This window comes from Setaria italica, chromosome III, assembly GCF_000263155.2.
Source record: "Setaria italica strain Yugu1 chromosome III, Setaria_italica_v2.0, whole genome shotgun sequence".
Classification (NCBI taxonomy): Eukaryota; Viridiplantae; Streptophyta; class Magnoliopsida; order Poales; family Poaceae; genus Setaria; species Setaria italica.
Window position 1 is genome coordinate 17,623,094 of NC_028452.1, and position 27,685 is coordinate 17,650,778.

The 27,685-nt window shown below is 45.4% G+C and overlaps 4 protein-coding genes and 1 long non-coding RNA gene across 7 annotated transcripts; 2 read left to right on the forward strand and 3 right to left on the reverse strand.

Moving 5' to 3' along the window:
• Positions 1-1,198: 1,198 nt before the first annotated feature.
• LOC101753771 (transcription factor MYB3R-2) lies at positions 1,199-8,406 on the forward strand. Of its 3 annotated transcripts, none has more exons than XM_004961800.4 (9): positions 1,200-1,409; positions 1,516-1,725; positions 3,351-3,402; positions 3,717-3,774; positions 4,429-4,523; positions 4,604-4,707; positions 5,772-5,900; positions 6,573-7,833; positions 8,042-8,406. In XM_004961800.4, the coding sequence occupies exons 2-8, from the start codon at positions 1,553-1,555 to the stop codon at positions 7,816-7,818; spliced, it is 1,857 nt and encodes a 618-aa protein (XP_004961857.1). In that variant the 5' UTR covers positions 1,200-1,409; positions 1,516-1,552; the 3' UTR covers positions 7,819-7,833; positions 8,042-8,406. The 3 variants fall into 3 exon arrangements, with proteins under 3 accessions (XP_014660295.1, XP_004961857.1, XP_022681301.1); XM_022825566.1 differs by having other exon boundaries at positions 1,200-1,370; XM_014804809.2 differs by lacking the exon at positions 8,042-8,406 and having other exon boundaries at positions 1,199-1,409; positions 6,573-7,834.
• A 2,985-nt stretch (positions 8,407-11,391) lies between these two features.
• LOC101754440 (laccase-13) lies at positions 11,392-13,921 on the reverse strand. The gene is made up of 3 exons (XM_004961802.2): positions 13,708-13,921; positions 12,054-13,572; positions 11,392-11,940 (listed from the first exon to the last, which is right to left on the reverse strand). Exons 1-3 carry the CDS (start codon positions 13,813-13,815, stop codon positions 11,810-11,812), a joined length of 1,758 nt encoding a protein of 585 aa, XP_004961859.1. The 5' UTR covers positions 13,816-13,921; the 3' UTR covers positions 11,392-11,809.
• Positions 13,922-15,500: 1,579 nt separating this feature from the next.
• Positions 15,501-17,674, reverse strand: LOC111256846. The gene is made up of 2 exons (XR_002677151.1): positions 17,555-17,674; positions 15,501-16,954 (listed from the first exon to the last, which is right to left on the reverse strand). It is a non-coding gene; the product is annotated as an uncharacterized LOC111256846 (long non-coding RNA).
• Positions 17,675-17,720: 46 nt separating this feature from the next.
• Positions 17,721-21,278, forward strand: LOC101755241 (probable glucuronosyltransferase Os01g0926700). The gene is made up of 2 exons (XM_004961804.4): positions 17,721-17,972; positions 19,950-21,278. The coding sequence occupies exons 1-2, from the start codon at positions 17,855-17,857 to the stop codon at positions 21,101-21,103; spliced, it is 1,272 nt and encodes a 423-aa protein (XP_004961861.1). The 5' UTR covers positions 17,721-17,854; the 3' UTR covers positions 21,104-21,278.
• A 186-nt stretch (positions 21,279-21,464) lies between these two features.
• LOC101754839 (ATP-dependent zinc metalloprotease FTSH 8, mitochondrial) lies at positions 21,465-26,715 on the reverse strand. The gene is made up of 8 exons (XM_004961803.4): positions 26,503-26,715; positions 26,178-26,394; positions 26,018-26,092; positions 25,545-25,678; positions 24,259-24,744; positions 23,248-24,015; positions 22,839-23,066; positions 21,465-22,285 (listed from the first exon to the last, which is right to left on the reverse strand). Exons 1-8 carry the CDS (start codon positions 26,563-26,565, stop codon positions 21,806-21,808), a joined length of 2,451 nt encoding a protein of 816 aa, XP_004961860.1. The 5' UTR covers positions 26,566-26,715; the 3' UTR covers positions 21,465-21,805.
• Positions 26,716-27,685: the final 970 nt, after the last annotated feature.

The following is a 27,685-nucleotide window of genomic DNA, read 5'->3' on the forward strand; positions in this document are numbered from 1 at the left end:
GCAACCGAAACGGATCGCAGCCGCGCAGCCGTTGACCGACCTTGGCAGGCCCGACGGCCGCGCGTCGACCGCGAGAAGACGCAGGCGCCCATCCGACGGCGCGAAGAGGATCAGACGGGCCATCCGCTCCCGCCCCGCCGGCCTCGGTCGCGCCCCAGGAACAGGAGCCGTTAGGGGTTGGTTCAAACTCTCGTGCGTGCCCGGCCGCAACGGCAACTGCCGGATCGAGGCGTGCGTCGACGCGTCGTCATGAGCCGCCGCTAGCTTTTGCGCCGAGGCCACCCCAACGGCACCGCCGCCGCGCCGTGAAATTCCTTCCACTCGTCGCTTTCCTGGCTTGTTTGGTGGTTTGCCTTTGCTGCCTTCCGGCCGCTCACGGATCACGTCTTCTCTTCGTCATCTGCTGCATTTCACTTAACCCCTCGAAAGACCGATGAATTTCAGTACGGTCCTCCTGTTACGGAACTGCATTTCCCCAATTGGAAACAGCTAAGAACTAACCACGGGGCAGCTTAGTTGCTCTGGATTTCCTTCGCTTATCTAACTTGTTCTAGAAAAAGGTTGTTTTGCGCGGAACTTAAATATATGCTCGGGAACTAAAATAGAATTTGTGATCCATGTTGTGGAACTTTGTTCCTTTGAATCGTAAGTACACATATTTGCGTAGTACACAGTATGCTACACTTTTGAGCAGTGAAATAGGAAAAAAAAATCATCCGAGAAAGTTTTCGGGGCATCTAAAAGCTTTAGCTGCTCGAATTATTTTGAGATGACTGGTGACACGTGATTTTCTCATTTTCATTACTTAGCCTCAGGTTATCTATTTTTATTTCTTTCTTTCTGAATCCAAATAGAGATTTCCAGAATCTTGAGAATGCGTTGTACAATAAATTCTATGACAGAATGTGTAGCTCAAAAATTTATTGCAAACTATAATGAATTAATCGGTAAAATGTGATAGACTTCCATATATATCTCTGACTTGGTAGACAGCTTTTGACCTTAACATTTGCCATAAAAACAGGCGAGTGATCCATCACCATGCCTTGTGGTTTGACGAAAATGGCAGTTGCTAGGTTCCATTCAGTTATAGTACAGATCTCGGCAATATAACGAAGGGTTCAGGGTGTTAAGTGCAAACAATAGAAGTAAATTATTCCTCGTCACTTTTGCTCAACGGGCGAGGTTTTTTGAAAGGCGCCTCCTTCCTATCTTCCCCTTCCCCGGCTCTTCCTCTACCCCCCCCAACGCACAACCGAAGCCGCCCGCGACGCGGAACCCGGCAAAACCCTCGCGCTTTTGCCTCGCCTAGGGTTTCGGGCCGCCCCGCCTCTCCTCGCGCCCCCTTCGCGCCATCACCCGCAGTCCCGGTTCGATCCTCCCCGATTCCCCGTTCCGGGTATTATCCGGTTCGTAGAGCGTCGGCGCCCCACTTTGATTCTGTCTTTCCAGCCGTTTCTGTGGGGAATTTTCACTGAAAGCTTGTTTTTTCCTCCATTTCCTGTGTTGTTTCAGGTGTCTACGGGCGTTGATGAGGTAGTTGCGGCGGTAGATGGGCGCGATGGCGGCGGTGAAGGTGGAGGAGCCCGAGGGGAGCACGGGGAACTGGTGGAATCTGGCGGCGTCGAGCCCGTCGCCGTCGGTATCGGAGGCCGGAAGCTATGGAGGCGGTGCGCTGATGTCGCCGGTGGAGTCCAACCCCGCGGACTCAGTCTCTGGTCGCAGGTAGTGATCTCCGCCGCCGTGAACTGTCCGAGACACTGGTGCTCGGTACTACTGGTTGTTTACTTTATTCGGGCGCTTGCTTGCTTAGTTGATCGGGCCGTGGAACTGATGGGATTGTTGTTCGCCTTGGAAAAATGGTGTTTTTAATGGTTTGTTAGGTTAGCTGATGAGGTTGTCCTGTTCGTTTTAATCTCGAGAAAGAATATGTTGCCTTTTGGAAGTTTTAGATGCCATTTCTGAAGGAAACCTAACTCTGGTGCTGTGAGTTGACTGTTGGGCAGCAAAGGTGTAGAGTTTTGAAGGTAGCATAGCATTATTGGAGTTTAATAGCTGTATCTTGCATCCATTTGTGAAGGCTGAGTTTTTAAAGTTTTAGTGTCTAAAAAATGCTAGGTTTGAAGAAGTGTATTTGTTGCATTTGCAAGACTATTACGTGATATATCGGTTCTTTTAGGAATTATGATTCACAGTGGGTTTATTTGGTTTGGATGTTACCAGGTGCTGGGTCATAGTTGTTTGGAAAGGATACATGCAAATTCTTTTGATTAATGCCATTTCTAGTATCCACAAAGTGGATATGTGATGCTTGCCTTCTGCCATCTTTTTCCTGGTTCATCGAAAACTTTTGTTGATTTGTCCTAGGAAATGCAATTATTTTTTGCCTGAGGCACGTTGAAGGTACTTTGCAACGATTCCTAACATTGGAGAGAATTGTGGTTTCTGTTGGTTTTCAAAGGTGGTGTGGTGAATGGGTGACACATCAGCTTTAAGCCAATTTTTTTGTCCGATTCTTTTGTTGGATAACTTTTGCAAAGGCTATCATGTTCAGTATGTGGTTAAAATGTACTTCTTTTACATTATGATGATCTATGATGAGAGCACTCTTTTAATATTCTTGATGATGTTTAATGGATCAATTTTGCATAAGTTTGTGTTTCTGTAAGTTTTCTATACTTCTATAGCTGAAAATTGCACATTGGTCATGTATGAATGTTTTTTTATCTTTTGGTTTCCCTTGCACTAAATGTGAAGGGACCATCGAGATGACTATATAGGAACAATGGTTCAAGCATGAACCTAGTTAGGTCAAATTTATGAATTTAAGAAAAAGGGGTTTCATAGGAAGATACTCTGACAGAATACTGTAGTTAATTTGCATCCACTTAGGCCCACAATTAGCTCATCATGCGGACTCCACATATTTCCAGAAACCATTTTTTCCCCCAAAGAAAATATATCAAGGAACCATTTTTGAAAAGAGAACTTGTTTATCTTACTAATAACTAACTCCCCACAAACAAATGTTCACCATGTCAACAAATATTAAGTTTTAAATATCTTCTCATGTTTCAAATCTTGATAAACCATTCCATGCTTGTAAGCGATTTGATGAAAGAAAAGCATCAGTTGCGGCTGAGACTTGAGTAATGACCGGGAAATCCACGTCATGAGAATCAATTTCTTGACCGTGCTGCCTTGGATGTTGCTTTCTTAAATTGGCAGTTTGTACATTGTAATTTGTATTTTTATATAATATGTATTGTGCTGAATTCTAGTTAGTTTCTCATTAGATTACTCTTTATATCTTACTTCAGTGTTGTTGATCAAATCTTACATTATATCAGGCGAACAAGTGGCCCTGTGAGGAGAGCTAAGGGTGGCTGGACTCTAGACGAGGTACATGATATTCTCTTGACTCGTTCTACTTCATTTTCAGTTTTTTTAGTGTACCTTAAATAAAATCCTATCTAATGTCCCTATATTTCCAGTTAAATGGACTGTCCTTTTTCTTTATAGAAAATTATATATTTAGGAGACAAACAATTATAATTAAATATCAATGATCATTACAATATAAAAATGGATATATGATCATTAGTTGTGCACCAATGCTGGGATTTTGTCTTTTCTCTTTGATATTTTTAATCTTCGCTCCCACACGAATGCTCAGCTGTTGCTTATCTAGCATTTTTTTTTAAATGTGGCTGCAGGATGAAAAATTGCGGAAGGCAGTGGGTGCTTGTAATGGAAAAAATTGGAAGAAGATAGGTATGCTTTATGCTCTGCAACCCTTAGTGTGCATTCAACAGGCAATTCTGAGAAAACCAGTAACCATGAATTTCTTTTCTTATGCACACTATTCTCGTATCTCAAAGTTTATCTACTTATTTGCTGTAGAAATATTTGGCATATTGTGTTTTCGTGGAAGAGAGTCCTCAGATCGTTGTTTTGTCTCTCAAGCTAGTTGTCTATTTGCTCATATTTGTACATGAATAGACTGAGTTGATTACGCAGCAATAATCGAGGTAGCTTCAGATTTTTATTTGAAGGGAACAGAAGCAGATTAAACATGAAGATAATGTCAGTAAGTTCTGTCTTGGACATTATATTAGAAACAGGGTTGGTGACTACGGTTCCAGTGAAGTCTTTTACTCTTATAACTTTGTTAGAATTTGTTGTATCTTATATTATAGTGAGTTTACAAGGCATGCTTGAATCATTTTCCTTTTATTTTCTATTTCTCCCCATATCTTATTTTCAACATAAAGGTGGAACTCGTTGTCCCCCCCTATGCTAAGAGGATTTGAAGACCCTCCTTACAAAGTGTAGTTTATAACAATGATTGAGCTACTTAGACTGTTGAGTAGCAAGTAAGGTTTCATTTCATTTTAAGCTAACTTCTGATTTTTTATCTGTATGCAGCTGAATCTTTCCCTGATAGAACATCAGTACAATGCCTGCATAGGTGGCAAAAAGTTCTTAATCCTGAACTTATAAAAGGTCCTTGGACCCAAGAGGTTTGTCCAATTCATAATTTTTGTCCCACAAAATGAATTCTTGCAACATATTGTAATTTTTCTAGTGGGTTCTTTTACAGGAAGATGATATCATTATCAATATGGTAAAGAAGTATGGCCCCAAAAAGTGGTCCCTGATAGCAAGGTCACTAGATGGTCGCATTGGTAAACAATGCCGAGAGAGGTATTCATATAATGACATACTAAGGGTGTTGATATAGGAAAATTATCAGTACAATGCTTCATTCATATTTCATAGATCTCCTTATCTGAGGTAAACTGTAGAAATTGCTCAAAGAATGTTTCAGCACACTCCTGGGTAATTGGATATTTTTAATTATAGGCAGGATGATGTAATTACAAAGGAAACAGAATTTAGGGGAAAACTAAATTTCTAGGTGGGTTTTGAAATACATGTAAACTGGTCAAATATATCTTTTGATAATCATACTCAGTATGGAAACTCACACCTGCCACAATAGTTTGGCTGAAGACTTGGGATGTGCGTGGCCATTGATTCGAGTTCTAACAACTGACAGATTTTGCATTTTTATCCTGTTTTCAAATTTGAATTCAGAAAATGAGCTGTTTTTTTCTGAGATGTTGCAAAGTTGTTCGAAGTTTCTTGGTAGTATTGTCCTTTTTTTTTAACTTTCACCAGATCTTATCCCTGGTAACTGCATAGCATCCAAGTCACTTGGCAGTCTGTTAGATTTTCACCAGCATCACAAAAGCTGGTAGCAGAATATTGAATGCCATCCACGATGTCTAGACATGACCCATAGAAACATACAGCCCAGCTCCTATATCCCTATCACAATAAATATCCTAGATAAAAATCCTCCTGCCTTTTGGTCCTCAAACTCCAATGCTGCAGCACTCCTGTGCAGTCTCATCCCTGGAACAATTTATGTTTAGTTTATCATGGGGGACAGAGAAACCTTGAAGGGATCTGTTGGAGTCATGATTTTCTGGTGTTGTGTGGAGGTTATAAAGTATGCCGTGGTTTGCCCACAGTTGCAAAATCATGTGTACTTGATGTGCTAGCGGCACATGTCTTATATGCAGTTTTTTTTCTGGGTGGGAAAATATACAGAAAATAGCATGATTTTTCGTGGTTAATCATTTTAATTAGAATATCATTTCTTACCTCTATGAGCATTGTAAGGTTCCATGCATTTGCCATTTTTTTTGCCAGAATAAAGGACTTAAAGACACTTCACTTTTCATGCTACTCATATAATTTAGGTGGCATAATCATTTGGATCCTCAAATAATTAAAGAGGCCTGGTCTGTTGAGGAGGAGCGTGTGGTTGCTGATGCTCATCGTTTGCATGGGAACAAATGGGCAGAAATTGCAAAACTTCTTCCTGGAAGGTACTACCTCATAGTATTATCCCTCCCTGAAAACATTTGTTTGTTTACTTATAACTTTAGCCTAATATTGGTTTCACTGTTATTTGAAGTATTTGCATGTTGTAACTAAGAGGCAAGTTATTCATTATAGAAATGCAGGAATTTTATTAGTCATGAAGACTTAATGTACTAGCTCCATGGAAATATGGATCAACCACTGCAATGAAATAATAGGACCTTTTTTGTGCACATGACTGCTTGGTACTTGCCCACTGTTTATGCGCATGTTATGTGTGGGAATATAGTGAGGTTAAGTTTTAGGTGGATATTTGTGTACTTTTGATGTTTAGTTATGTTCCATTTTAGTATTATGAATCCGAGTCCATGTTTTTGATAAGTCATCTTAACCTTTTGTAACTTTTGTTTCTGCTATGTGGTTACTCTGCTTATTCGTGGCAGAAACATGATATTAATAAGTTGAATTGGTAGGAAAATAGCTTTTCTTTGTCACAAGTCCACCTAACATGGTAACAAACCACTGCCAAAAGATATTGGAGATTTTGCTGCTGGATTTGAAATTCTTGACAAAATAATGACATCTTTGCATTTCTTCACTACCATAAATTATCTCATTGAATGAAGCAACTGCTCATACTTTTCAACCTGTGCTAATGCAAGTTTGTTCGTCTCCAGGACTGACAACTCGATAAAGAACCATTGGAATAGTTCATTGAGAAAAAGGCTAGGTGACTACAATGCCAGCAGGGCTCTGCCAGTTTCTGTGCATATGGTTCACAATAGTTTTAAACATGAAAAGGCAAAGCTAAGTGGTGGGAACCATATTGACTTGAACAAGGAGCCCAATATCAATTTGGAACGCCCCCCAGAAATAGTTGACCATTCTGAACATGCAACTCATCTGCACGCTTGCAGTTTAAAAAATATTAAGAGCTGTTCAGATTTTCTTTCTCTTGCTATGCCAACTGCTCAGCCAAAAAAATTGTGTGAGATGTTAGGAGGTGGTTATTCTGCTGTTGCTTTAGCAGGAATACAAGGGCTAAAAATGGATTTTGTTCATGACAAGGGCACAGAAATAAATGTTGTTTGTAAGGAACGTTTGAAAAATGACTTGCTCAATGTGGAGGTGCGAAAACTTGATCATGCAACGGATACAATAGGGTATTCAGGATCAGCAAAGGTAGAAGGCAAAACAGTCAACAATATGTGCAAATTATTCTTGCCGAATGAGTCTAACTCCTTTGGTTCTCTTTGTTATGAGATACCTAAGCTAGAAGATGTTGTCCCTTGTCACTCCCCTGTTTTTTCTACACCTCATATACAACAATGCTGTGAGGATGGATTCCTACCACCTGTGGGCTATACTACCTCTTCTAGGGATGGAGACATATCAGATCAACTGAGTGTTGAATCAATATTGAAGAGTGCAGCTGAAAACTTCCCAGGTACTCCTTCAATTTTAAGGAGAAGAAAAAGGGAGACACCAGCACATGATGAAGATAGTAATTTGAAGATTGCTATATTACACAGTAATAGTTTTCATACTCCCTTGGGAAAGTGCACTACAGAAAGTCCGCATTCATTCAAGACTGCAACATTTTTGTCCCTGGGCCCTCCAGATAACGAAGGGTTATCTGCTACTTTAGGGAGTTTTGATGTTTCCCCTCCATATCGACTAAGGTCAAAAAGGATGGCTATCTTGAAAACCGTTGAGAAGAAGCATCTAAATTTTTCATCAGATGAAATGGATAATTATGATAGTCCTGATACTATGAAGAAGTATTCTTCCTGGAAGACTGAATGCACCAATACCTACACAGATGTTTCAAGCAAGCAAGAAATGAAAATGACGGAGCATATGGTTGACTTGGAAACTTTAGCCAAGGACTTTACACACACAACCAAGTTAGATCTGATTTAATTCTACAGCATCCAGGTATTATTTCACTTCCTTTCATCAATTGGATGTGATCTGAACTCGCTGCATATCCTATGAGAAAGATGTCATCTGTGCGGTTAAGCTATCAAATATACTTGCATTTTACTCCACATTGTATATGCACATAGGCCCTTGAAACGCTTTGATCATGAGACTTGTTACTGAGCTGGACAACTGGCAGTCTAATTTTCTGTCTATCATGCAGGAACAACTGACAGCATACTGAAGTCGGCAAGAAAATCTGACGCGTCTAAAATGAATAAATGTTCCTATACAAATAGAAAGCATTACCGGAGAAACAGCATAGTTTCTGGTTGGATTGATCTACCCAGCCTTCTTTCCTTGGTGTGGGGTGTACAAAGCCTTCTCTTATCCTAGAAATATATCTTTTTTCTTTATATACATAATATAGGATGCATTTGGCTAGTTACATCATGTGGGTTCACAGATTGTACTCCAATATTAGATGATTGAAGGTGCACAACTGTGTACCAAGAAAAAGCATAGCTAAGCTTACAAATGAAAACCAAAAAATTTCTCTATAGTCCCCGGACAGGGTTCTTTCTCCAACTTGAGATGAAGCTGCCGTGCCTGAAGAACTTCTGTAAACAATGTACGCCTGGGGGGTACGCGTAATTGGTTGACTATCGTGGGTTGTATTTCTGTCCGCCCGATTTCGATCCTGTGCTGTGTGATGCCAGACCCGGGCTACGTCTAGCAAGACTGAATTATTACAACCAGCTGCCGTTGCCAGGTAGAGCTGGATTACCGGTTCCGTAAACTCCAGCTATGGACGGTACTTTCTGGGAGAAGTTTCCTTTTATGTTGAACCAACTGATGCAAGCAGTGCAACTGTCAATATATGGCATCAGTGTCATAGTCGTAGATCTGAATTCGGATCTCAGCCGGCGTAATTTGATAAAACTTAATTGTTCCATGCCCGCTTGAGGGAGCCTTTGCAGCTGAATTTCAGCTACCAAGGAACAGTGCCACAACGATCGACGACGCTGACGGATCAGTCGGTCTCTAGTCTCTACTCTACCCTGGAGGAGAAGAAGATTGGTAAGGTTAATTCGCCATCGATCAGTTATTCGGTTGCCGATGGCGTGCGAACTACAGTTTCATTATTCTCTATCCGCATCTCATACGCGGACGTTCACTCGCCACGCCACGGGTGGCGAGAGGTCGCCTAGCCTGATCGAGCCGTCAATTTTCACGTACGCACACGTACCCAACTGTCCAACCATGCATCCATCTACCGCTACCCAGCTTGGGAGATCGAGCAAGCAAAGCGAGCGCGCGTGGCCAAGAAGCAACGGCGAAGAGTGGAGGTCCACCGATCGAGCCATAGCTATGGCCGAACTGTCAAGTGTCGCCGTCGACGGCAAAAGGAGGCTGATCTTTCCTTACGCGGCAATTGCTGTGCCGCACCGAACAGGTAGCTCTACACGCAGCGTGCAGCAGGTGTGACGGGTATACTTGGGCACCTGTACGTGCGCCAGGTCGTCGTGAAGTCGTGACACCGACACGCCGTCTGTCTTCCGCAGAGCTGGTGTTCGCAAGGTACTGGGAGGTATTTTCTCGGAAAATATGCACATGTAAATATGGCTATAGTTCATAAACCAAGGGTGTATGCGCATACACCATATGATGCATGCATGCATGGATGATCCTGAATGGTGGGGTTCAACCAATTTGCTTGTTCATTTTTATTAGTAGAATAATGTATTAGGTGGGATAGCTTCATCCTGGATGAGTTGGTACAATATAATTTACCCAACCAAACAAAAGAATCATTATTTTTTATGAACCATTTCATACGTGAATTAAATGATACAACCAACCAAACACACCTAGCTTTTATTTTCCTCCTCCTCCGAAACACTCGGCTGTGATCTGCTCCAAATACTAGCATATATGTTTAAAGTTGGCAAGCTTTGAGCTACAAGGAAACAACATTTTAGGAGTTAAATATTAAGACCCTGTTTGGAATGGAGAGTTTTTTAGAATTTTATAGGACTCTCGTTCCTCCGATCTATTTCCCTGACGTCACCGCATGTTTGGAACAAGGAACCGGTGAGAAATGAGGAGAAGGATAAGAGAGCATAAGGACAGTGTCATGTGGTGCACAGAGGACTATAGGGGTGGGTTAGGTCCATGGACCGTGGGTCCCACTCGCAGGAAGGTTACGAGGTGCTTTGTATTGCCAACTAATTCATCATTATTAGGAATTAATATTTTAATGACTCCATTGTTTTATCTTAAAATAATAGGGTATTGGATAAAATATCTCTTACTATTCATTTATAGCTTAATAGAAAATTTCTATTCCAGTGTTCCAAAAATCGTTCCTTTGGAATTCCTGTGTTTTTCCATTCCTCTATTTTCTCCTCACCTTACTTTCCTATTCTTGTATTTTCTCCCTTAGAGCAACTCCAAGAGTACCTCAAAAAATTCTTCCCTAAAACTATGTATTGGGTGTTCTCCTAAAAAAAATTTCCTCCAAAAACATATCAATCCATAGTAGATCGCTAATAAATTGCCCCCAATATTTCAAAACAGGCCATGTCATCGTATTGGGCCTATCAGAAGGGACGCGTGGGCGTGCGGGAATCAGCATTGGGGGAGGAACGCCAACGCTAAAATATACGCGGTGGCAGGCTGTTTTTTTAGCGTCGCTAAAAAATTAGGGAAGGTTTGGGTGGACTGTTGGAGTTCGTTTTTTCTCCTTTCTCCCTAAAAAGGATATTGGGGTAAGATTAGCAACTCCAAGAGTATCCTAAAAAATTCTTCCCCAAAACTATGTATTGGGGGTTCTCCCAAAAAAATTTCCCCCAAAAACATATCAGTCCACAGCAGATCGCTAATAAATAGCTCCCAATATTTCAAACACAGGCCACGTCATCGTATTGGGTCCATCGGAAGGGACACGCGGGAATGCGGGAATCAGGATTGGGGGAGGAACGCCAACGCTAAAATATATACGGTGGCAGGCTGTTTTTTAGCGTCGCTAAAAAATTAGGGAAGATTTAGGTGGATTGTTGGAGTTCATTTTCTCTCTCTTTTTTCCTAAAAAAGGTATTGGAGGCAAGATTAGCAGCCTCTTAGAATTGCTCTTAGCAGCCTTTTGAAGTTGCTCCTACATGTGTTTTACAATCCTCCGTTCCAAAAGGCCCTAAAGTTGCATTCAGATTGGCCTAAGGCCATAATCTAAGTTTAGTACTGACTTATACACATATATAACTTATCTAAATAAATGTGGAGTATTAACCAAGCATCACCGGTTCAAAAATCTGATCGATGTACATCCCTTGCTATATCCATTGGTATATTGAGTCATATACGGTTGCTACCATGCATACGGAAATACTCCATTTGCTTATCACTACACACCAAAGTGTGATACGATCGTTGTCCTATAAGCATTTTGCAAGTATGCACTGATGACACGCTGCTGAAGGAGATCACCTGTTGGCAAAGTATGTTTGAAAAGTTGGCTTACATTGTGTGAAATTTGAAACAGGAGACACAAGCCAATGCAAACTGTGTACACCGTACCGAAATCATTCGCATCTGCGCTCTTTATTAATTACTGCGGCAAGCAAGTACAAGGTTACAATGCATCAATACACACAAGACACAAAAGCTGCAGGCAAGCTTTGAGCTACAAGAAAGGTAACAAGAAGGCATGCATGCACTCATAAGAGCGAAGCTCTGCGAAGAAAAGAAGCAAACCTCTCACAGTAATGCCGCTGAAAACAAAAAGGAAACACTTATCTGACATGGTCAGTCGCCTGAGGAATAGTCAATTAGTTAAAAAAACACACCAATAAGGAAATAATGATGAGATACGACGACGAAGACGATCGATCGTATAATAGCAAAATGGCAACTAATCGAGCAAACGAAGCAGTGATTTTGGTGGGAAATGGTGCAATCATATCCATTGGTCTTGGTCGCGTTCATTTCGTGCCTAGCATTGCGGCAGGTCCGACGGTGGAGGCGGAAGCTTCTGGTTCGGCAGGCTCCCGTCCTGCACCAGCCACGCCATTTTCAGTCCCCAGCTCATGTGCACCTCCAGGTGACAATGCATGAACCACACGCCTGCACACACAAGTTGCATGCATAGCTGAACAGTTTAGCAAAAGAACACGAACGTGTATATGCACATGTAGGTGCTCATTGCATTGTTCCTAGAAATTTAGCTGCACACAGACCTGGGTTGTCGGCACGGAAGCGGATGGCGACCCAGCCGCCGGCGGGCACGCCGACGGTGTTGCGCTCGACGGGATCGACGAGGTTGAACTTGGCCGGATCGTTGACGGGGTCAAAGTTGCCGAACCCCTGGCCGACGACGTAGAAGTTGAAGCCGTGCAGGTGCAGCGGGTGGCTCTCGGCGCCGAGGATGCTCGTGTCCTGCAGCACCAGCTCGACGGTGGTTCCGAACGGCAGCGCCACCACCCTGGTCCCGTTCATCACGTTGGTGTTGTTCGGAGGCGGGCCGGTGTAGTTGAACGGCATCAGCGGGACGGCGGGGAAGTCGGTGGTGTACACACCGTTGGACCTGCCGGCGAAGTGCGCCTGCAGCAGCGCCGTTGTGGGGAGCACGAACGAGACGTTGTTGACGGCCGCCGCGAACCGGGATCCGTTGGGGCCCTGGCAGGTCCCGTTGACGGCGCACGGGTGGGTGCCGAGCCCCACGGTGAAGAAGAAGCGGCGGTCGATGCTCTGGGGCACGGCGGCCGGGTACGCGGCGGTCGCGAGGCTCCGGAGCCTCGCGGTGTAGTTGGCTACGAAGTTGGTGTCGTTGATCTGCGGCAGGGTCGGCGCGAAGATGGGGAGGTTGGCGGCGGCGGCGGTGGTGGCGGAGGAGGAGGAGGAGGAGGAGGAGGAGGAGGAGGGGTCCTCGTACTCGAGGATGCCGGCGACGGTGGTGTTGTCGAAGGTGCCCTGCGTGTTGGTGTAGGGGCGGGCCTCCATGTAGTAGCGCGCGCCCGGGAACGCCGGCTTGGCGGCGAGGAGCACGTTGCTGGTCTGCCCCGGCGCGATGACGAGGGTGTCGACGGCGAAGGGCTTCACGTAGAGCGCGTCGACGTCGACGACGGTGAGCGTGTGGTTGGCGACGGAGAAGAAGAGCTCGTCGTTGAGTGCGGCGTTGATGAGCCGGAGCATGTACGTCTTGCCGGGCTTCACCTTCAGCCTGAAGGTGTCCTGCGCCGAGCAGTTGTAGAGGGGCCCCGGGAGCCCGTTGATGGTGTAGGCGTCAGAGATGTTGGGTCCTCCCCCGGTCTGCAGCGCCTGCGCGATGACCGCCTCGGTGTCGTTCCTCCACCACTCGCCGAACATGAGGGGCACCTCCTCGTCGGGCTTGGGGAACGGGTAGGGCACGCCGGCGGGGGGCAGGATGACGATGGGCCCGTAGAGCGTGGACCGGAGCCAGGAGATGTGGGCGTGCCACCACAGCGTCCCCCGCTGCCCGACGATCTGGTAGCGGTAGACGTAGCTCCCGCCCGGCTGGATGGGGCACTGCGTGATGTAGGCCGGCCCGTCGGCCCACCCGCTGAGCAGCTGCCGCACGCCGTGCCAGTGCAGGCTGACGTTGTAGGGGGAGCGGTTCACCACGGTGACCTCCATGTGGTCGCCCTCCCGCGCGAACAGCGTCGGACCCGGGTACTGCCCGTTCACCGTCACGATGCTCTTCGTGCCGCACAGCCGCGTCACGCTCGCCATTTGCACCTGCATGCCGTTGGTTGCATTGGTTACAGTCACACGCGTCGTCAGCATGGCCAGTGTTCACCGCTGTTGCCACTTAGCTTTGCTGTAGTGAAGGCTGATGGGGTCGAGACGCGTGAGCGAGCTAAACAGACTTACATTGAACTGGTACTTCCTCGTCTCGGCCTCGGCTCCCACGGCGGCGAGCAGCAGCACCGCCGCGGCGACGGCGACGGCACTGGAAGGGACAGCAGAGGAGGACGCCATTGCTCTGCGCTTGTCCTTGTGATCTCTCTGCTATCTCCCTGCACTAGAGCTCCTCTAGCTCGATCCTTCGCCAGATGAAGCAAGCCAAGCTCTGCTTCTTCTGTGCTGCGATGCTAGGGAGGCACGGCGGGTGGTCTATATATACACTGGAGCTGAGATCGAGGCACTCGTCGACAAGCATGGTGGGGGCCAGCGCATGCAGACGATGGGTCTCAGCCTCTCAGGCCCTCAGCGATCCAATGCATGGCTCCGGCTTGGCGATTCTGCTGCGTGCGCACCATTGCTTCACGATTCCACCTGGGCCTTTTGCTCCGTTCAGTAGCTTTCGGTTGCTGTTCGGCCGCTCGATCGGTCGATGGGCGAACAAACTCGCGTCTCTCGGCGTCGCATCAACGTCGGTGGCAGGCTAACTCGATCAGCGTGCTGGTGATAAACCGAGAGGCTGGCGTTGGACCATGCAATGCAAGCACTCTTTTGTAGCTTTGGAGTGCGGCCAAAGTCAACCTGCGTGTGTCTACTGTGTTTATGTTGAGTTGTTCTTCATGTGTTTTTATGACTCTTATTTGACACGATGATTGTCTTTTCTTCCTATGCTGTTTGGATAACCACACAGATCACATAGCTTTCTTATTTTCAACAGAAGAAAACTTATTTTCAGCAGAACATGAAATTATTCAAATGGACTTTTTTCCTTCAAGAAAAAGATGATACGTTCACAAAAATAAACATAGACAACGTATATGCATGAAGAATGCGAAGTAACAAACACATTAACCAAAGGAACATAACCCCACAGATCGCGGTACAAACCTTAGGACCTAAACTAAACCCATCCAAGTCTTCTCCACTGCATGTTTATAGACTGCAAAAAAAGTTCTTCTCTAAATAACACTAGCGGCTCATATAAATTTTGATTTCCCAAATTTGGACAACAGCAAGATTATTGAGTGTTGCTTGTGTAGGAATCGGGAAGACCTCATCAGTAATTGTGGTGGAACAGTAGAGAGGAGCCAAGGTGTGGGTGAGCGGGTCTTTCATAACCTTGATAACAAGATCCCCTTGCTTGCTGGCAAGATCCCCTGTCTAATAATCTCCTCCTCCCGGTTGAAGGCTTTACTCACTTCCTTGGTCTGTCTGTCCAACTGCTCTAGCTAGGAGCTCACACACCTTGAGGGGTGTTCATTAATTTGGAGGGAGTGACATCAATTTGGTTGGATAGCTCTTGATGTGATGATTCAAGTGTAACAACATAATTAAGTTAAGCACATTCTGTTTCAGATTCTTCTATGCCGTCATGAACTGCCGAACCTTGCAACGGTACTGGTTTATTATTGACTTACTGATAGAAAGCAATACTCTGTTAACCAGTTGACAGGGAGGTTTTATCTGAATTCTTTAGGCCTCCTGGACTCCACCAAACACCAAAACAAAGTGCCAATGCAAGCACACTCTGTAACTTTGGAGTGCGGCCAAAGTCAACCTGCGTGCCTGATGTTTGTGTTCAGCTGTTTGAAATCCTGCATGCGTCCATGCCTTAGTTGACACGCACAATTGCCAATTGCCTCTTCTGTTTCTTGATACAAATTTTATTGTAAATATAAATTGAAGTATGTCTTTAGTTTATATTGGGGAGTTTCCACCTAGAACTATCTTGGAAATGGTGACTAAATTCTTGGTTAAAGAGCTCATGAAATGATGTAGATATATTTCTGTGATTGACAGAAGCTCACATTCATCCAGTTTCCTATCATGACCTAATTCCTGACAAAATTTGACTTCCTAAAAGAACATTTAATACAATTGTCAACCAGTTGACGCTCGGTCCATTGACAGACGTTTTATCCGTTTTTTAGGCCTCCAGGGCTCCATCAACCCTTAAAAGTTTCGTTAAATCAGCATTGGTTGAGTTCTTCGCTTTGAGTGACAACTGACAAGCGACCGTGCGAGCAGATATCCAATCCAAGCCTGAGCCTTTTTAGCTGATTCAGGCCTCCTAACCCTTATCCTTACATGCCAAGGGACTGCATGCGCAGAAGCAAATAAAAAGGACTTTGAAGACGGAGACATGACCTGGAGGAGGCTTGGCCGCCCAGCTGATGATCCCCCGTAGCCTTGCACTGGTCCAGAAAGGCTACATACAATCTATCATGCCACGATTCGTGTGCGAGAGAGTTAGCAGTTGCTCATTTCGTGTGAAGTCTCCGGCAATCTTTTCTCCTTCCAGGTCTCCTGGGAATGCAGAGAGGGACGCCTTAACCACCTTGGCCGCTTGGATGAGATGCCTGCTCTCCTCTGCACTTTTATTTCAGTTTGTACATGGATTCAGCAGCCTTCAGAGTTTACATCGGAACAGATAGACTGACCAAGCCACTACAGTACATTGCATACCTTTTCTTTCTTGCTCCCTTTCCATCGTCCTTTTTTTTTTCTGTTTGGTAGTAATGCAAACTGACACACTTCAATCTTCTAGAGAACATGTCGTAGGAGTCTGGTGAGTGATTACAACACTCTGTCAAACAAAGCAGACCGCACAGGTTCTCTGATCGAAAGGCTATAGACTTTTCAGCAGTTTTCCCATAGGTTCTGCTGTACGTAGCCCCCGGACGCATCATTCATGAAGGACGCCAGTTTACTTCCAACCAAAGATAGATAGTAAGCCTACTGCATACAAGTAAACGGCTCATTTGGCTCAAGGTAGCATGTCAGTTGGGATAAGCTCTCTTTTGCGGTATGTCATCCATGGACAGGAATCTTCAAGACGATAAGAGCACATGAGTCCGCAATGGAACGTCAGAACGTTCGCGATGCCTTGAATGGTGGTGCCCCCAGGGATTCTTTCTCAAGGAGCAATACTCCGACCTCCAATATGAGCTACTTGCTCCTCGTGCAGCTTTATCAGTTTAGCTATTTTCTTATAGGCCTTGCCAACTCGTCCCCTGACTAGCTGGCCTCACCATCGATGATGCATGGTGCCATATTGATGTACGCCTGTAAGGTTTGGTCATTTCAAAGCCATCATCCCTCTGAAACCATATACAACAACCTTAGCAACTGATCAAAAGCTATTCCACTTGGCCCAAGTAACCCTAGCTATCAAAGGTCGTTCTGAGCACCAGTCTAGATTTTTTCCAATCAGAACCTGAAACAAACCATGATTACAGCTTCTTTGTCAATATGCTCATAAAGAACTTCCAGTAGACGGAGATGCGTGAAACATATGGATAAAACAAAATGAGGCATTAGCTTAACAGAGGAAAAAATGGAGCAAGGCAACCAAATTTGACTAAATCGTAATGATGCCTGTCCATCAAGCATCTAACACATTTAAGTACCTTTACAAAAAAAAAAGATTTGTTGCCAAAATATGAAAACCGACAACATTGCTCATCATATTTACGAGATAATCATGTGTAAGTGGCGAAATATTAGATTAGTATAAACTACAAATAAAGTCCTTGCAAAATGCACCAAGTTAAAATAACCGCTGATCCAGTAATCAAATCATTTATATTAACTTGAATTTGTCAGAGTAAAATGCAGAAATTTGGGAGACATCCATGGATCCTGCCTATTTGACACTAAGCACCAGATAAATGAAGACATTTTTTTTGCAAACCTCCTCTGTAGATCGGCCACCCACTAGCAATTGAAGTATGAAAATATAGAAGTAAGGTAGGAGGAAAAGCAGGGAGGCATAGGGAAACAATATTAAAAGATCAACAGGAAGCAACCTTCCTACCTTCTTTCATGCTCATCCCTCTCCCTTTGAAGTACGCATGGCCCGTGATTGTTATTGATGTGTGATGTCTGTTAGTGTGCAGGAGGAGAAGAGGAAGAATGAAGGAAGCCCAGGAAAGCTCCATCTCACCTCTCTACCAAACGCTTCTTGGTAGGAGAATTGGCACAAAAGCTTCCCCCTTGCCTTACACCTTTAACTACCACTGTGGCGATTACCTAGCTCATGAGAATGTGAGATCAGACGGGGGGAGGCTTGGGAGGAGGCACAGGTGCTGCCAAGGGGCTTGTGGTTGTGGTGATCATGAAGATGAGGTCGGTCTTGGCCATCGCCATTCTTGCCACCACCACTGCAGCAGTGCTCTTCCTTGGGTCTGAGGCGCAGGAGGTGAAGAAGGACCACCGTACATATAGGATCTCAGGTGCGGGGTGCAGGCTTTCCTTTCATTGTGCTATTTCCTTCACGCTTTTCATCTCAACTACTAAATGCTGTGATGTGCCTCCTGTTTACTTCTGTAAACAGTAAAATCTCTGCTGCTTAAACATGACATTAGTAAGGGAAAATGTTTACATTACCTTGTTCAGTATTCAGTACGCATAAACTGAAAGGCAAAAATTAAATACTGTTTTTTCTTAGGAAATGTAGGTATTGGTTATTGCGATAAAGAAGACCTGAAGGCAATAGGCTACAAATTAACAAAGGCATTTGAGATCTTCAAGTTTCTGAGATGTGAAAATTCCAATTTACCTAAAATACATCCTTCCTATATGAGACATATGAGGAGCAATGCATCGTATTTGGCTCTGAAAGTTCTACTGATGGTCCCTCTATAATTTAGTTATGACCTATACCTAGAGAGTTAATATTGGCTGATGTTGCACGACTTAAGGCAGGCAATCAGGCCACCTGTTGATAATTCATGTCATATCCAATAGCTGCGATGTCCATAAGCACGTCCCTTTCCCATGAATGGTCTTCCAGCAAGGTGGTGTTACATAAAAAAGAAGAGAAGCTGGTACAAAAAGAGAAAACGAAACATGAACAAAAATTATAAGATGGAATCATTCATTTGCGCATAAAAGGTCATTTGTGTATAAAAATAAACATGACACCCGAATTCATGCCTGGATTAGATTTTAGCACAAGCCCGCTTAACTTTTTTTTTTGAGGGCAGCCCGCTTAACTAGTAGGTGGAAGCAAGGTTTACATTATCGAAAAATAAAAAATATCGGAGGTTGGTGATAAATGGGAATATCGGATATATCGGAATTCTATCGGTGATAGAGAAATTTTTTCGGACAAAATTTGTTAAAATAAAATTTCAATTTATGCAGAAATAAATGTAGATTCTCTCCAAACTATATAATTTCAAAAAGACACATAATAATGTTGAAAAATGAGGGTTGGGGGATCATCAAGTAGACCAAAAGTGTACGCGAGCGCTCTTAAAATAGGAAATAGTGAGGCTAAATTCAAACCACCGATATTTTTAGGTGATAAACTAATTCTATCGGACCCTACAGGCAAAACAGATATATCGGAGTTATCGGAAATCTGTCAGTGATAATGTGAACCCTGGGTGGAAGTGGGGACAGGGCCATATGGCTCTAGAATGCCATCATCCTTAGAATTAGAGCATTTAAAAATAACAAAGTTGATTAGTTGTGAGTTTGCAAGCTCTATTGACATCAAGTACTCTAAATTACCAAGGAATTTTGAATTTAGCAATTAACCTCCACTTAACAGTGCAATCAAGTCAAAATTCCAAGTAGAAGAGCGGAGGAAAACGCTAAAAACCATACCATCAGTGGTTCTCCAGATTCGGTTTTATACTAGATCTCAGGATGTCATGAGAACTTGAACTAAAGCAGGAACCTCTGAAAGTCTGAATGCGCCGAACCCTGTATCCATGGCAACTCCATTTCATAGCCCCATGGTGCCGGCGCCCATGCCCCGCTCTTCGGCGCAACCACTGACGGCGGAGGAGTCGTGGGCTCGTGGCAGGAGAGCCGCGAGGAGGGATGCGGTGGAGGCGGCGGGTGCGCGGAGGTCGCGGACCGGCGGCTGCGACTGAGGGGAGGAGGAGGCGCCGGCCGCGGGGAAGGGGGAAGCGGCGGATGGCCTGTGGGGCTGCTCCTCTCCAAAAATTAGATCGGCTGTTCACCTTCACTTTACTGAGTGAAACGAACTCGGGGTGTGTGTGTTCATTCGATCAATGTGCCAGTTGGTACCAAGTACCAACCATGGTTGTTTTGCTTGGATTTTGAATTCCTAAAGAAACTGTATAAACCCTGCAAAAATCCTACAAATTTCACACGTATCAAACGTCGATGCCTCAATGAAATGCAGCATACAGTGCCAGTGATCATTCTGAAATCTGAATCCGATGAAAATGCAGGCAGCGCCGGCGATGTTCTGGAGGACGACCCCGTCGGCCGGCTCAAGGTCTACGTCTACGACCTCCCGGCCAAGTACAACACGAAGCTGGTGGAGGACGACCCGCGTTGCCTGACGCACATGTTCGCCACGGAGGTGTTCGTGCACCGGTCCCTCCTCTCCAGCGCCGTGCGCACCCTGGACCCCGAGGAAGCCGACTGGTTCTACGCACCCGTGTACACCACCTGCGACCTCACCGCCTCGGGCCACCCGATGCCCTTCGACTCCCCGCGCATGATGCGCGCCGCCATCCGCCTCATCTCCCGGCGCTGGCCGTACTGGAACCGCACCGAGGGCGCCGACCACTTCTTCGTCACGCCCCACGACTTCGGCGCCTGCTTCCACTTCAAGGAGGCCAAGGCCGTGGCGCGCGGGATCCTCCCGGTGCTCCGGCGCGCCACGCTGGTCCAGACGTTCGGGCAGAGCGGCCACGCGTGCATGAAGGAGGAGGGCGGCGGCTCCATCACCGTCCCGCCGTACGCGCCGCCGGGGAGGATGGAGGCGCGGCTGCTTCCCCCCGGCACGCCGCGCTCCGTGTTCGCCTACTTCCGGGGCCTCTTCTACGACGCCGGCAACGACCCCGGGGGTGGGTACTACGCGCGGGGCGCCCGCGCGGCGGTGTGGGAGAACTTCCGGAGCAGCCCGCTGTTCGACATCTCGGCGGAGCGACCCGCGACGTACTACGAGGACATGCAGCGGGCGGTGTTCTGCCTGTGCCCGCTGGGGTGGGCGCCGTGGAGCCCGCGGCTGGTGGAGGCCGTGGTGTTCGGGTGCATCCCCGTGGTCATCGCCGACGGCATCGTGCTGCCCTTCGCCGACGCCATCCCGTGGGCGGAGATCGGGGTGTTCGTCGCCGAGGAGGACGTCCCGAGGCTCGACACCATCCTCACGTCCATCCCGCCGGAGGAGGTGCTCAGGAAGCAGCGGTTCCTGGCGAGCCCCGCCGTGAAGCGGGCGGTGCAGTTCCCGCAGCCGTCGCAGCCAGGGGACGCGTTCCACCAGATACTCAACGGGCTCGCGCGCAAGCTCCCGCACGGGGAGGGTGTCTTCTTGAGCCCCGGGCAGACGGTCCTCAACTGGACGGATGGCCCGCCGGGGGACCTCAAGCCGTGGTAGGTAGCTGGTAGCCGTCGAATTGCCAAATGCGCAGTTTTGGGTGCATCTTCTTCCACCATAGACGATAGCTGCGAACTGTGACACGTATGTACGTATATCTACAGGTGTTTTGTACAGCGTATGTGAATATCATTTACAAGATTTTATTCCTGATGAATGCCTGGTGTGATTTAAATTATCCTCGTAGTATACCTGCGGCTGCAACAACCTAGTCAAATACTTTTGTGCTTGACCACGATTAGAACATTTGCCCAACAAAGTAGAGCACACCGGTTTCCTAACAAAAATTCAAATGCCTATAACTTTCTATTAGTTTCCACGCAGATTCTATTACAGGCATCATCGAAGTAGACTTTCATCGTAGAAACAAGTCATTGTCATTTGCAGCAAAAAAAAAAAAAAAAAAACCAGCAATCCTTCAGGCGGGACACACTCTCTTTTCGCGCCAACTCCTCAGTCGACAGAATCTTTCAGAACAATACAAGGTAATACAAGATTCTGAACGTTTGCTGATGCCATGATGAGCTCAAGGCATTCTATCAACCGGACTGCCACCCTTGACCCTTGTGGAAATCCAAATGCACTTCCACACTGGCATGATCAGACGAGAGCGCTAATTTATACAGTTTTCTTATGCTGCAACAACAAGCAAGAATCTATCGGATGAGCGTGCAATGTACAGCTCTAACTTTTGAGGAAAAACTACGTGGGTACAACCTCGCCAAGCGAGGGAGATGCATCATCATCAGGCAACTCGGCGTTCTTTGCTGGCGCTTGGCTCTTATCATCATCATCCTGGAACCCCTGCTTAAAGAGGTCATAGTTGGTTGGCTCCGTTGCCTTGAAAGGCCGTTCTCCTAGCACCCTGGTCAGATCATCCTGGTGGAGGACTTCCTTCTCGAGCAGCAATTCTGCAATTTGGGCTACTTGCTCCTTGTGCTCCGTTATAAGTTCAACTGTTTTCTTATAGGCCTTGCCAACCCATTCCCTGACCTCATCATCGATTATGGATGCTGTTTGGTTGCTGTAAGGTTTGGTCATTTCGAAGCCATCATCCCTCTGAGGGAAGGATAGAAGCCCAACCTTTTCACTAAAACCATACACGGCAACCTGTGCATATGTCATTTTGGTAACCTTCTCCAGGTCATTCTGAGCACCAGTTGAGATTTTGCCAATCAAAACCTGAAACAAAGCTCAATTAGAACCTTTTCAAATAATATGCTTCTGAAGAATTCCCAGTCGTAATATTGGTAAAGACCCAACATACCACAATGGAACACTGGTTGATTATTTTTTGCATGTTCTAAGATGTTTTGCAGTAACAACTTAAGATTATATACAACATTTAGAAGGCAACCAATTTTATAAATGATCTCATCACGGATATCGCATATGCAGGGGATATGTTAGAATGGTCTTCTGGTTCGCTTAAAACACAGTCAAGAGTCTTTATATGGTGTGGTATATTGATTTGCCAAATGAATAGGATTTTTCTACTAACATGTGACAACAATGACCATATTCATATCAACCAAACAGACTATATAATTAATGTCATTGTCGAATGAAGGAAGTTAAAAATAACAATTGATTCATTCTACTCAAGCCCTACAAGAGTTTGCATTGGTTAAGAGCCTAGAATATAACAATTTGGGAAAATATCCATGAATCCTGACTATTCAATTATTTAACATGAAACATCAGCAAAAATATGACATGAAAAAAAACTGTGTACCTGTTCTGCAGCACGGCCACCTAATGTCATGCATGTCATATCAAAAAGCTGTTCTTTTGTCATTAAAAGATTTTCATTCGGGACATACTGTGCAAAGCCTAAAGCAGCTGTTCCACGAGGAACAATCGTAACTTTTAGAAGAGGCTCTGCATGCTCCAAGAACCATCCAGCAACAGCATGTCCAGATTCATGGTAAGCAACAGTGCGCCGCTCCAGTTTGCTAATGACCTGAAAAAGGATTAACATTCTCAGAGGCTACAGGCCAGAATAAGATATAAAAATATGTGTACCAAAAAAATACATTACATATAAAAAAGGCTGCCAAGTTAAATGGGATCCAAATTGTAAGAGATTGAAACAAATCTCAGAAATCAGCTTCATAGGTTCAGTCAGAAGATAGTCAAATTACCTTATTTTTCTTCTCCAAACCACCAATAATCCTATCAATTGCAGACTCAAAATGCTGCATTGTGATCTGAGTTTGCTCGTTTCTTGCAGCAATTAAAGCAGCTTCATTACAAACATTGGCAATGTCAGCTCCAGCAAACCCAGGTGTCAAAGCAGCTAGCCTTTGGGAATAAAATGATGGTTCATTGTCCAGCTTAAGCTTTTTAAGATAGATGCGGAATATTTGATCACGGCCCTTTATATCTGGCTTGTCAATTGTTATCTGGCGATCAAACCTTCCTGGCCTTAATAATGCCTTATCCAGGATATCAGGTCTATTTGTACCAGCGAGAACAACAACACCAGAAGTTGTTCCAAATCCATCCATCTCTACAAGCAGCTGGTTCAAAGTACTCTCACGTTCATCATTTGACCCCGAAAAACCTCCACGTCCTCTTGCGCGACCAATAGCATCGATTTCATCAATAAATACAATACTAGGTGCACACTGTCGAGCTTCTTGGAACAAGTTCCGTACTCTGGATGGTCCAACACCAACAAACATTTCCATGAAATCTGAACCAGAAATAGACAAAAAGGGCACACCAGATTCTCCTGCAGTAGCTTTGGCAAGCAGAGTCTTCCCTGTACCAGGAGGGCCTACAAGCAGAGCACCTTTGGGTATTTTAGCTCCCAGCTCTTCATACTTCTTGGGGCTTTTAAGGAAATGCACAAACTCCATTATTTCTTGTTTAGCTTCATCACAACCGGCTACATCCTTAAAAAACACCTGGACCAACAAATAAGCAAGTGTTATTGAAAAGACACATCCAATAATTTCATGAAGCTTGCATTGTTTCTCATGAAAATGGTAAATAAAGTTACTGCATAACTAAGCAATTGGAGTTACAGAGGTCAAGATTTAGCCAGCATATGAAAAAGCATTTGGGCCAGAATTTTTTTATTGTCACATTCAAAAAATAGAGCCAAGCGAAACAGTAAAAAAGAGTGACAAGGGGAAAAAATAGCAAACCTTATTTTTGGAATTTTTGTCCATCTTTGTCACAGTAGCTTTTCCAATGTTGAAAATACCACCTCTTCCCTTCCCAGGACCACCTCCAATATTGAAACCACTCTGCATCCTTTTCCCCATCAAATATATCAGTCCAACAAGAAACGCTGTTGGGGCAAACCTCATAACTTCCTGGAACCAATTTACTTCAGCAACATAAGTTACTGGGACAAAATCATGTGGATCTATTCCCATCGCTTCCTGGGCTTCCTCTAACTTCTCTTCAAAGGAATCAACACTACCAATATTGAAGTAATACTTGCATCTACTGGGAGCAGGTTTGCCTGGAACATCAATGGTAGAAATATGGGTATCACTATTTTGACCTTGGCTCTTTGGCTGTGGTGAAATCCTGACATAAACCTTTGCCACTGATTTATTTGAAACGACAATGCGATCAACTAAACCAGGTTCTAGTAACTTGTTCTTGAACTCTTGGAAGCTTATCTGCAGATATTTGATACAAAAGATATGGTTAAACTATAGTATGTGTGCGATCCATACACTTAAGGGAACAGATATGATTATTGTGAAATGAAATTGTTTAACAAAACTATCAATTACACATAATAAAAGTTCTCAACATTGCATCCACATTCAAAGGCTAGCAACGAAAACTTCAGGTACAAAGCGTGTGATAGCAAACTAATATTCTCCCGCACAGGACATTAAGACAGATATGTCAGCAGAAGTGGATCAGAGGAAGAACATAACCAATAAGTTACACAAAAGGCAATTCTGCAATAGTGTATTGTCTATAAAGACTTCATCTCTCCGTCATTTATATAAATGTTCTATCAGTGGTCTAGTGTAGTCATAATGTGAACCCATAAGTGCAGTGGAAGGATGGTACTCCAGCTACTATTTCTCAGTTCCACGATAAAAATTCATAGTTAGAAGTAAAGTGCTAGCCCATAGCACTCCTTGTATGTATTATGTAATGCTAGCTAACTAATACTGGGAATTTGACTGGAGCTGGCAGGGGCACAGGTCATATAGTTCATTACAGCGCTTAGCCTTTTAAAGTCATTCTGGTGGCGATATAGTCTTTGTCCTCCATTTCCTCTGAAGTTTTTGGGGCAAACTAATTATGAAAGTGTGAAAAACAACAAACAGACATAAGGTTACCAGTTCGTGTGGAACTAAATATAGCCCAAGAAACATAGTTTACCAGAAAACGAGCAAATGAAACTAATGATTTGCGGAATTATTTCAACCAGTGTTTACAAAGTAGGAACCAAACTCACCTCCTTCTGGTCCGCTGTGCCAGATGACATGGATGAGAGCATCAGGCCAAGAATCAATAGAGGTGCAAGGAAATTCTGCAGCTGTTTCATAGCAGTCTCCTGGAAATTCCATCCTCCCTCGTCTGTTGATTCCTCTGCACAGCACAAGATCGCAATCTCATCAAATGTGAAATAGTTAGCACTGAGCCACTGACATCATAAAACTATGAATAGAAAGCACAGCATGCATAAACCATTATCCATTTTCACTACCACAATCATTTCTAATAACTGCAATAACAATTCACCAAAGCAGTTGCAGCGAACGGAAATCCATAATCACATGCCAGATGGACGTCTTGTTGGTCAAATATATTCACTAATTCCATTTGCTACAAGTTTATCAAAAGCTATGATATTTCTGAAGTATCCCCATACATCCATAACATGGCTACCATCCTCTACACGAACAAGATAAGCATGGGGAAACTTACGCTTCGATTCGGACTTGTTACTCCCGTCACCTTTGGGCACCTCCTTCTTACCCTTCGGGTAGTAGTTCTCGTAATCTAACATCAGAAGAAAAAGCAAACATTTTAGAACCAGAGCCACCAAACCCAACGAAAACCGCATCAAAAAGGATGAGGGACGTACTCTTCTTGGACTCATCAGAGAAGAGCCGCCGGAACTGCGGGCTGGCGAGGAGGTATCTCCAATCCACAGCCTTGCCCCCGGCGGGCCTCCCAAGACCCGCCGCCGACGCCGCGGTCAGGTACCCCCGGACCAATCCTAACCCGCCGCCCTCCCCGCCATGTACCGGCGGCGGCAGCGGCGGCGACCGGACCCCGCCGAGGCCCCCGAGCTGGAAACCCTAGAAAGGAACAGCGAAAGGTTCGTCAGAGCTCCGCCCCCACACCGGGACGCCGGGAGAGGATAGGGGCCGGGGAGAGAGAGGGAGGGGGCAGAGGGGGAGACTCGCCTGACGCGGCCGGGAGGAGCGCGCGGACCGTCCGAGGGCGCGGGCGAGCGAGGCGAGCGTCATGTCGGCTGCGGCGGCGCCGTGCGCATGGAAGGGAGGGGCTGGGCGTCCGGATCCGCGCGACGGAGGGGTCGCGTCGAGTACAGGGAGATGCGTCCTGTTCCGAGATTTTTTGTGCGGGTGCGTCGTCTCGTCTGTTGTGAGGGGGTCGCCGCGGCGGCGAGTGGGCGTTTGGGGTGGGGTGGGGGTGGGCGGGGGCGCGGGAATAGCCGGGACGGCGCGTAGCGACCGTGGTTTCGGGCGCGGGGCGGCGGCGCTCACGGGATCGGGTGGTGAGTTTTGGGATGCCGTTGCGCGGTTTCCACCGCGTCTACGAGCAGGGGAGGTGGAAAGCTGGCTCGGAAAGGATCAGTTCGCGTTGACGGGCTGGGCTACCAATTGGGGTTGCTATCATCTTATCCTTTGGGTTTAGAACTTTGGATGGGCTGAATTGTTTTGGTTTAAAATTGAATACGGTCTGAATTTGATTTGAATTATTTTGGTATAAACTGTGCAAGGAAGAATATAAATTATGTGTAGAGAAAATGCTGTTTCTTGGAGTACGGGATGTTGGCTTGGCCAATGGCCGGGCTTGTACCACGAGGACAGCAAAGTCGTGATCTGAAAACGCCTGTTGGTTGGCTCATCTCAGTCCACAACTCTTTTGCTCCCTGCGTCGCAGCGATCTTGTTTCCCAAGAAAGGAAGGAGCGCTGCTGGATTTCTTAAAGCAGAAAAGGGCAACTCGGACAACGTCCGAGATGCTCACGAAGATGACTCGCTACTTGCGAGGAAGTGGGAAACGAGGAGAGCGAAGCAGTGACGTCAACAGATACACATGTGGCCTGTGGGCTTGGAATGTTCGATGGGATCAACCCCGTCAACGTCTGGGGTTGCCTTTGTGCGCATTTTGGACGGGTTCTGAGCAAGTAAATGTGAGAGCTCTAAATTTTACAAGATCGAGCAACGAGTTACATTAAATTTGGGGTTTGAGTGAAAGTTTGAAATACATGCTAAATTTTCACGTCCATTTTTACATGCATCCAATATCGATTAAGTTCGAATCATCTACCCTTTGCGGCTCGGGAGCTCCTATCTAACTTGTGGAAACTAGTTAAGCCTCATAACTTTAAAGATAACTAAAC

Coding starts and splice junctions, on each gene's coding strand:
- LOC101754440 (XM_004961802.2), bottom strand. CDS start 13,815: ATGGCGTCCTCCTCTGCTGTCCCTTCCAGTGCCGTCGCCGTCGCCGCG. Junction 13,573..13,707: donor CGAGGAAGTACCAGTTCAAT/GTAAGTCTGTTT, acceptor AACGGCATGCAG/GTGCAAATGGCGAGCGTGAC. Junction 11,941..12,053: donor CTTCCGTGCCGACAACCCAG/GTCTGTGTGCAG, acceptor TTGTGTGTGCAG/GCGTGTGGTTCATGCATTGT.
- LOC101753771 (XM_014804809.2), top strand. CDS start 1,553: ATGGGCGCGATGGCGGCGGTGAAGGTGGAGGAGCCCGAGGGGAGCACG. Junction 3,403..3,716: donor GTGGCTGGACTCTAGACGAG/GTACATGATATT, acceptor ATGTGGCTGCAG/GATGAAAAATTGCGGAAGGC. Junction 4,708..5,771: donor GGTAAACAATGCCGAGAGAG/GTATTCATATAA, acceptor CATATAATTTAG/GTGGCATAATCATTTGGATC.
- LOC101754839 (XM_004961803.4), bottom strand. CDS start 26,565: ATGACGCTCGCCTCGCTCGCCCGCGCCCTCGGACGGTCCGCGCGCTCC. Junction 24,745..25,544: donor GCACAGCGGACCAGAAGGAG/GTGAGTTTGGTT, acceptor AAATATCTGCAG/ATAAGCTTCCAAGAGTTCAA. Junction 22,286..22,838: donor GTGGCCGTGCTGCAGAACAG/GTACACAGTTTT, acceptor GCTTTGTTTCAG/GTTTTGATTGGCAAAATCTC.
- LOC101755241 (XM_004961804.4), top strand. CDS start 17,855: ATGAAGATGAGGTCGGTCTTGGCCATCGCCATTCTTGCCACCACCACT. Junction 17,973..19,949: donor CCGTACATATAGGATCTCAG/GTGCGGGGTGCA, acceptor ATGAAAATGCAG/GCAGCGCCGGCGATGTTCTG.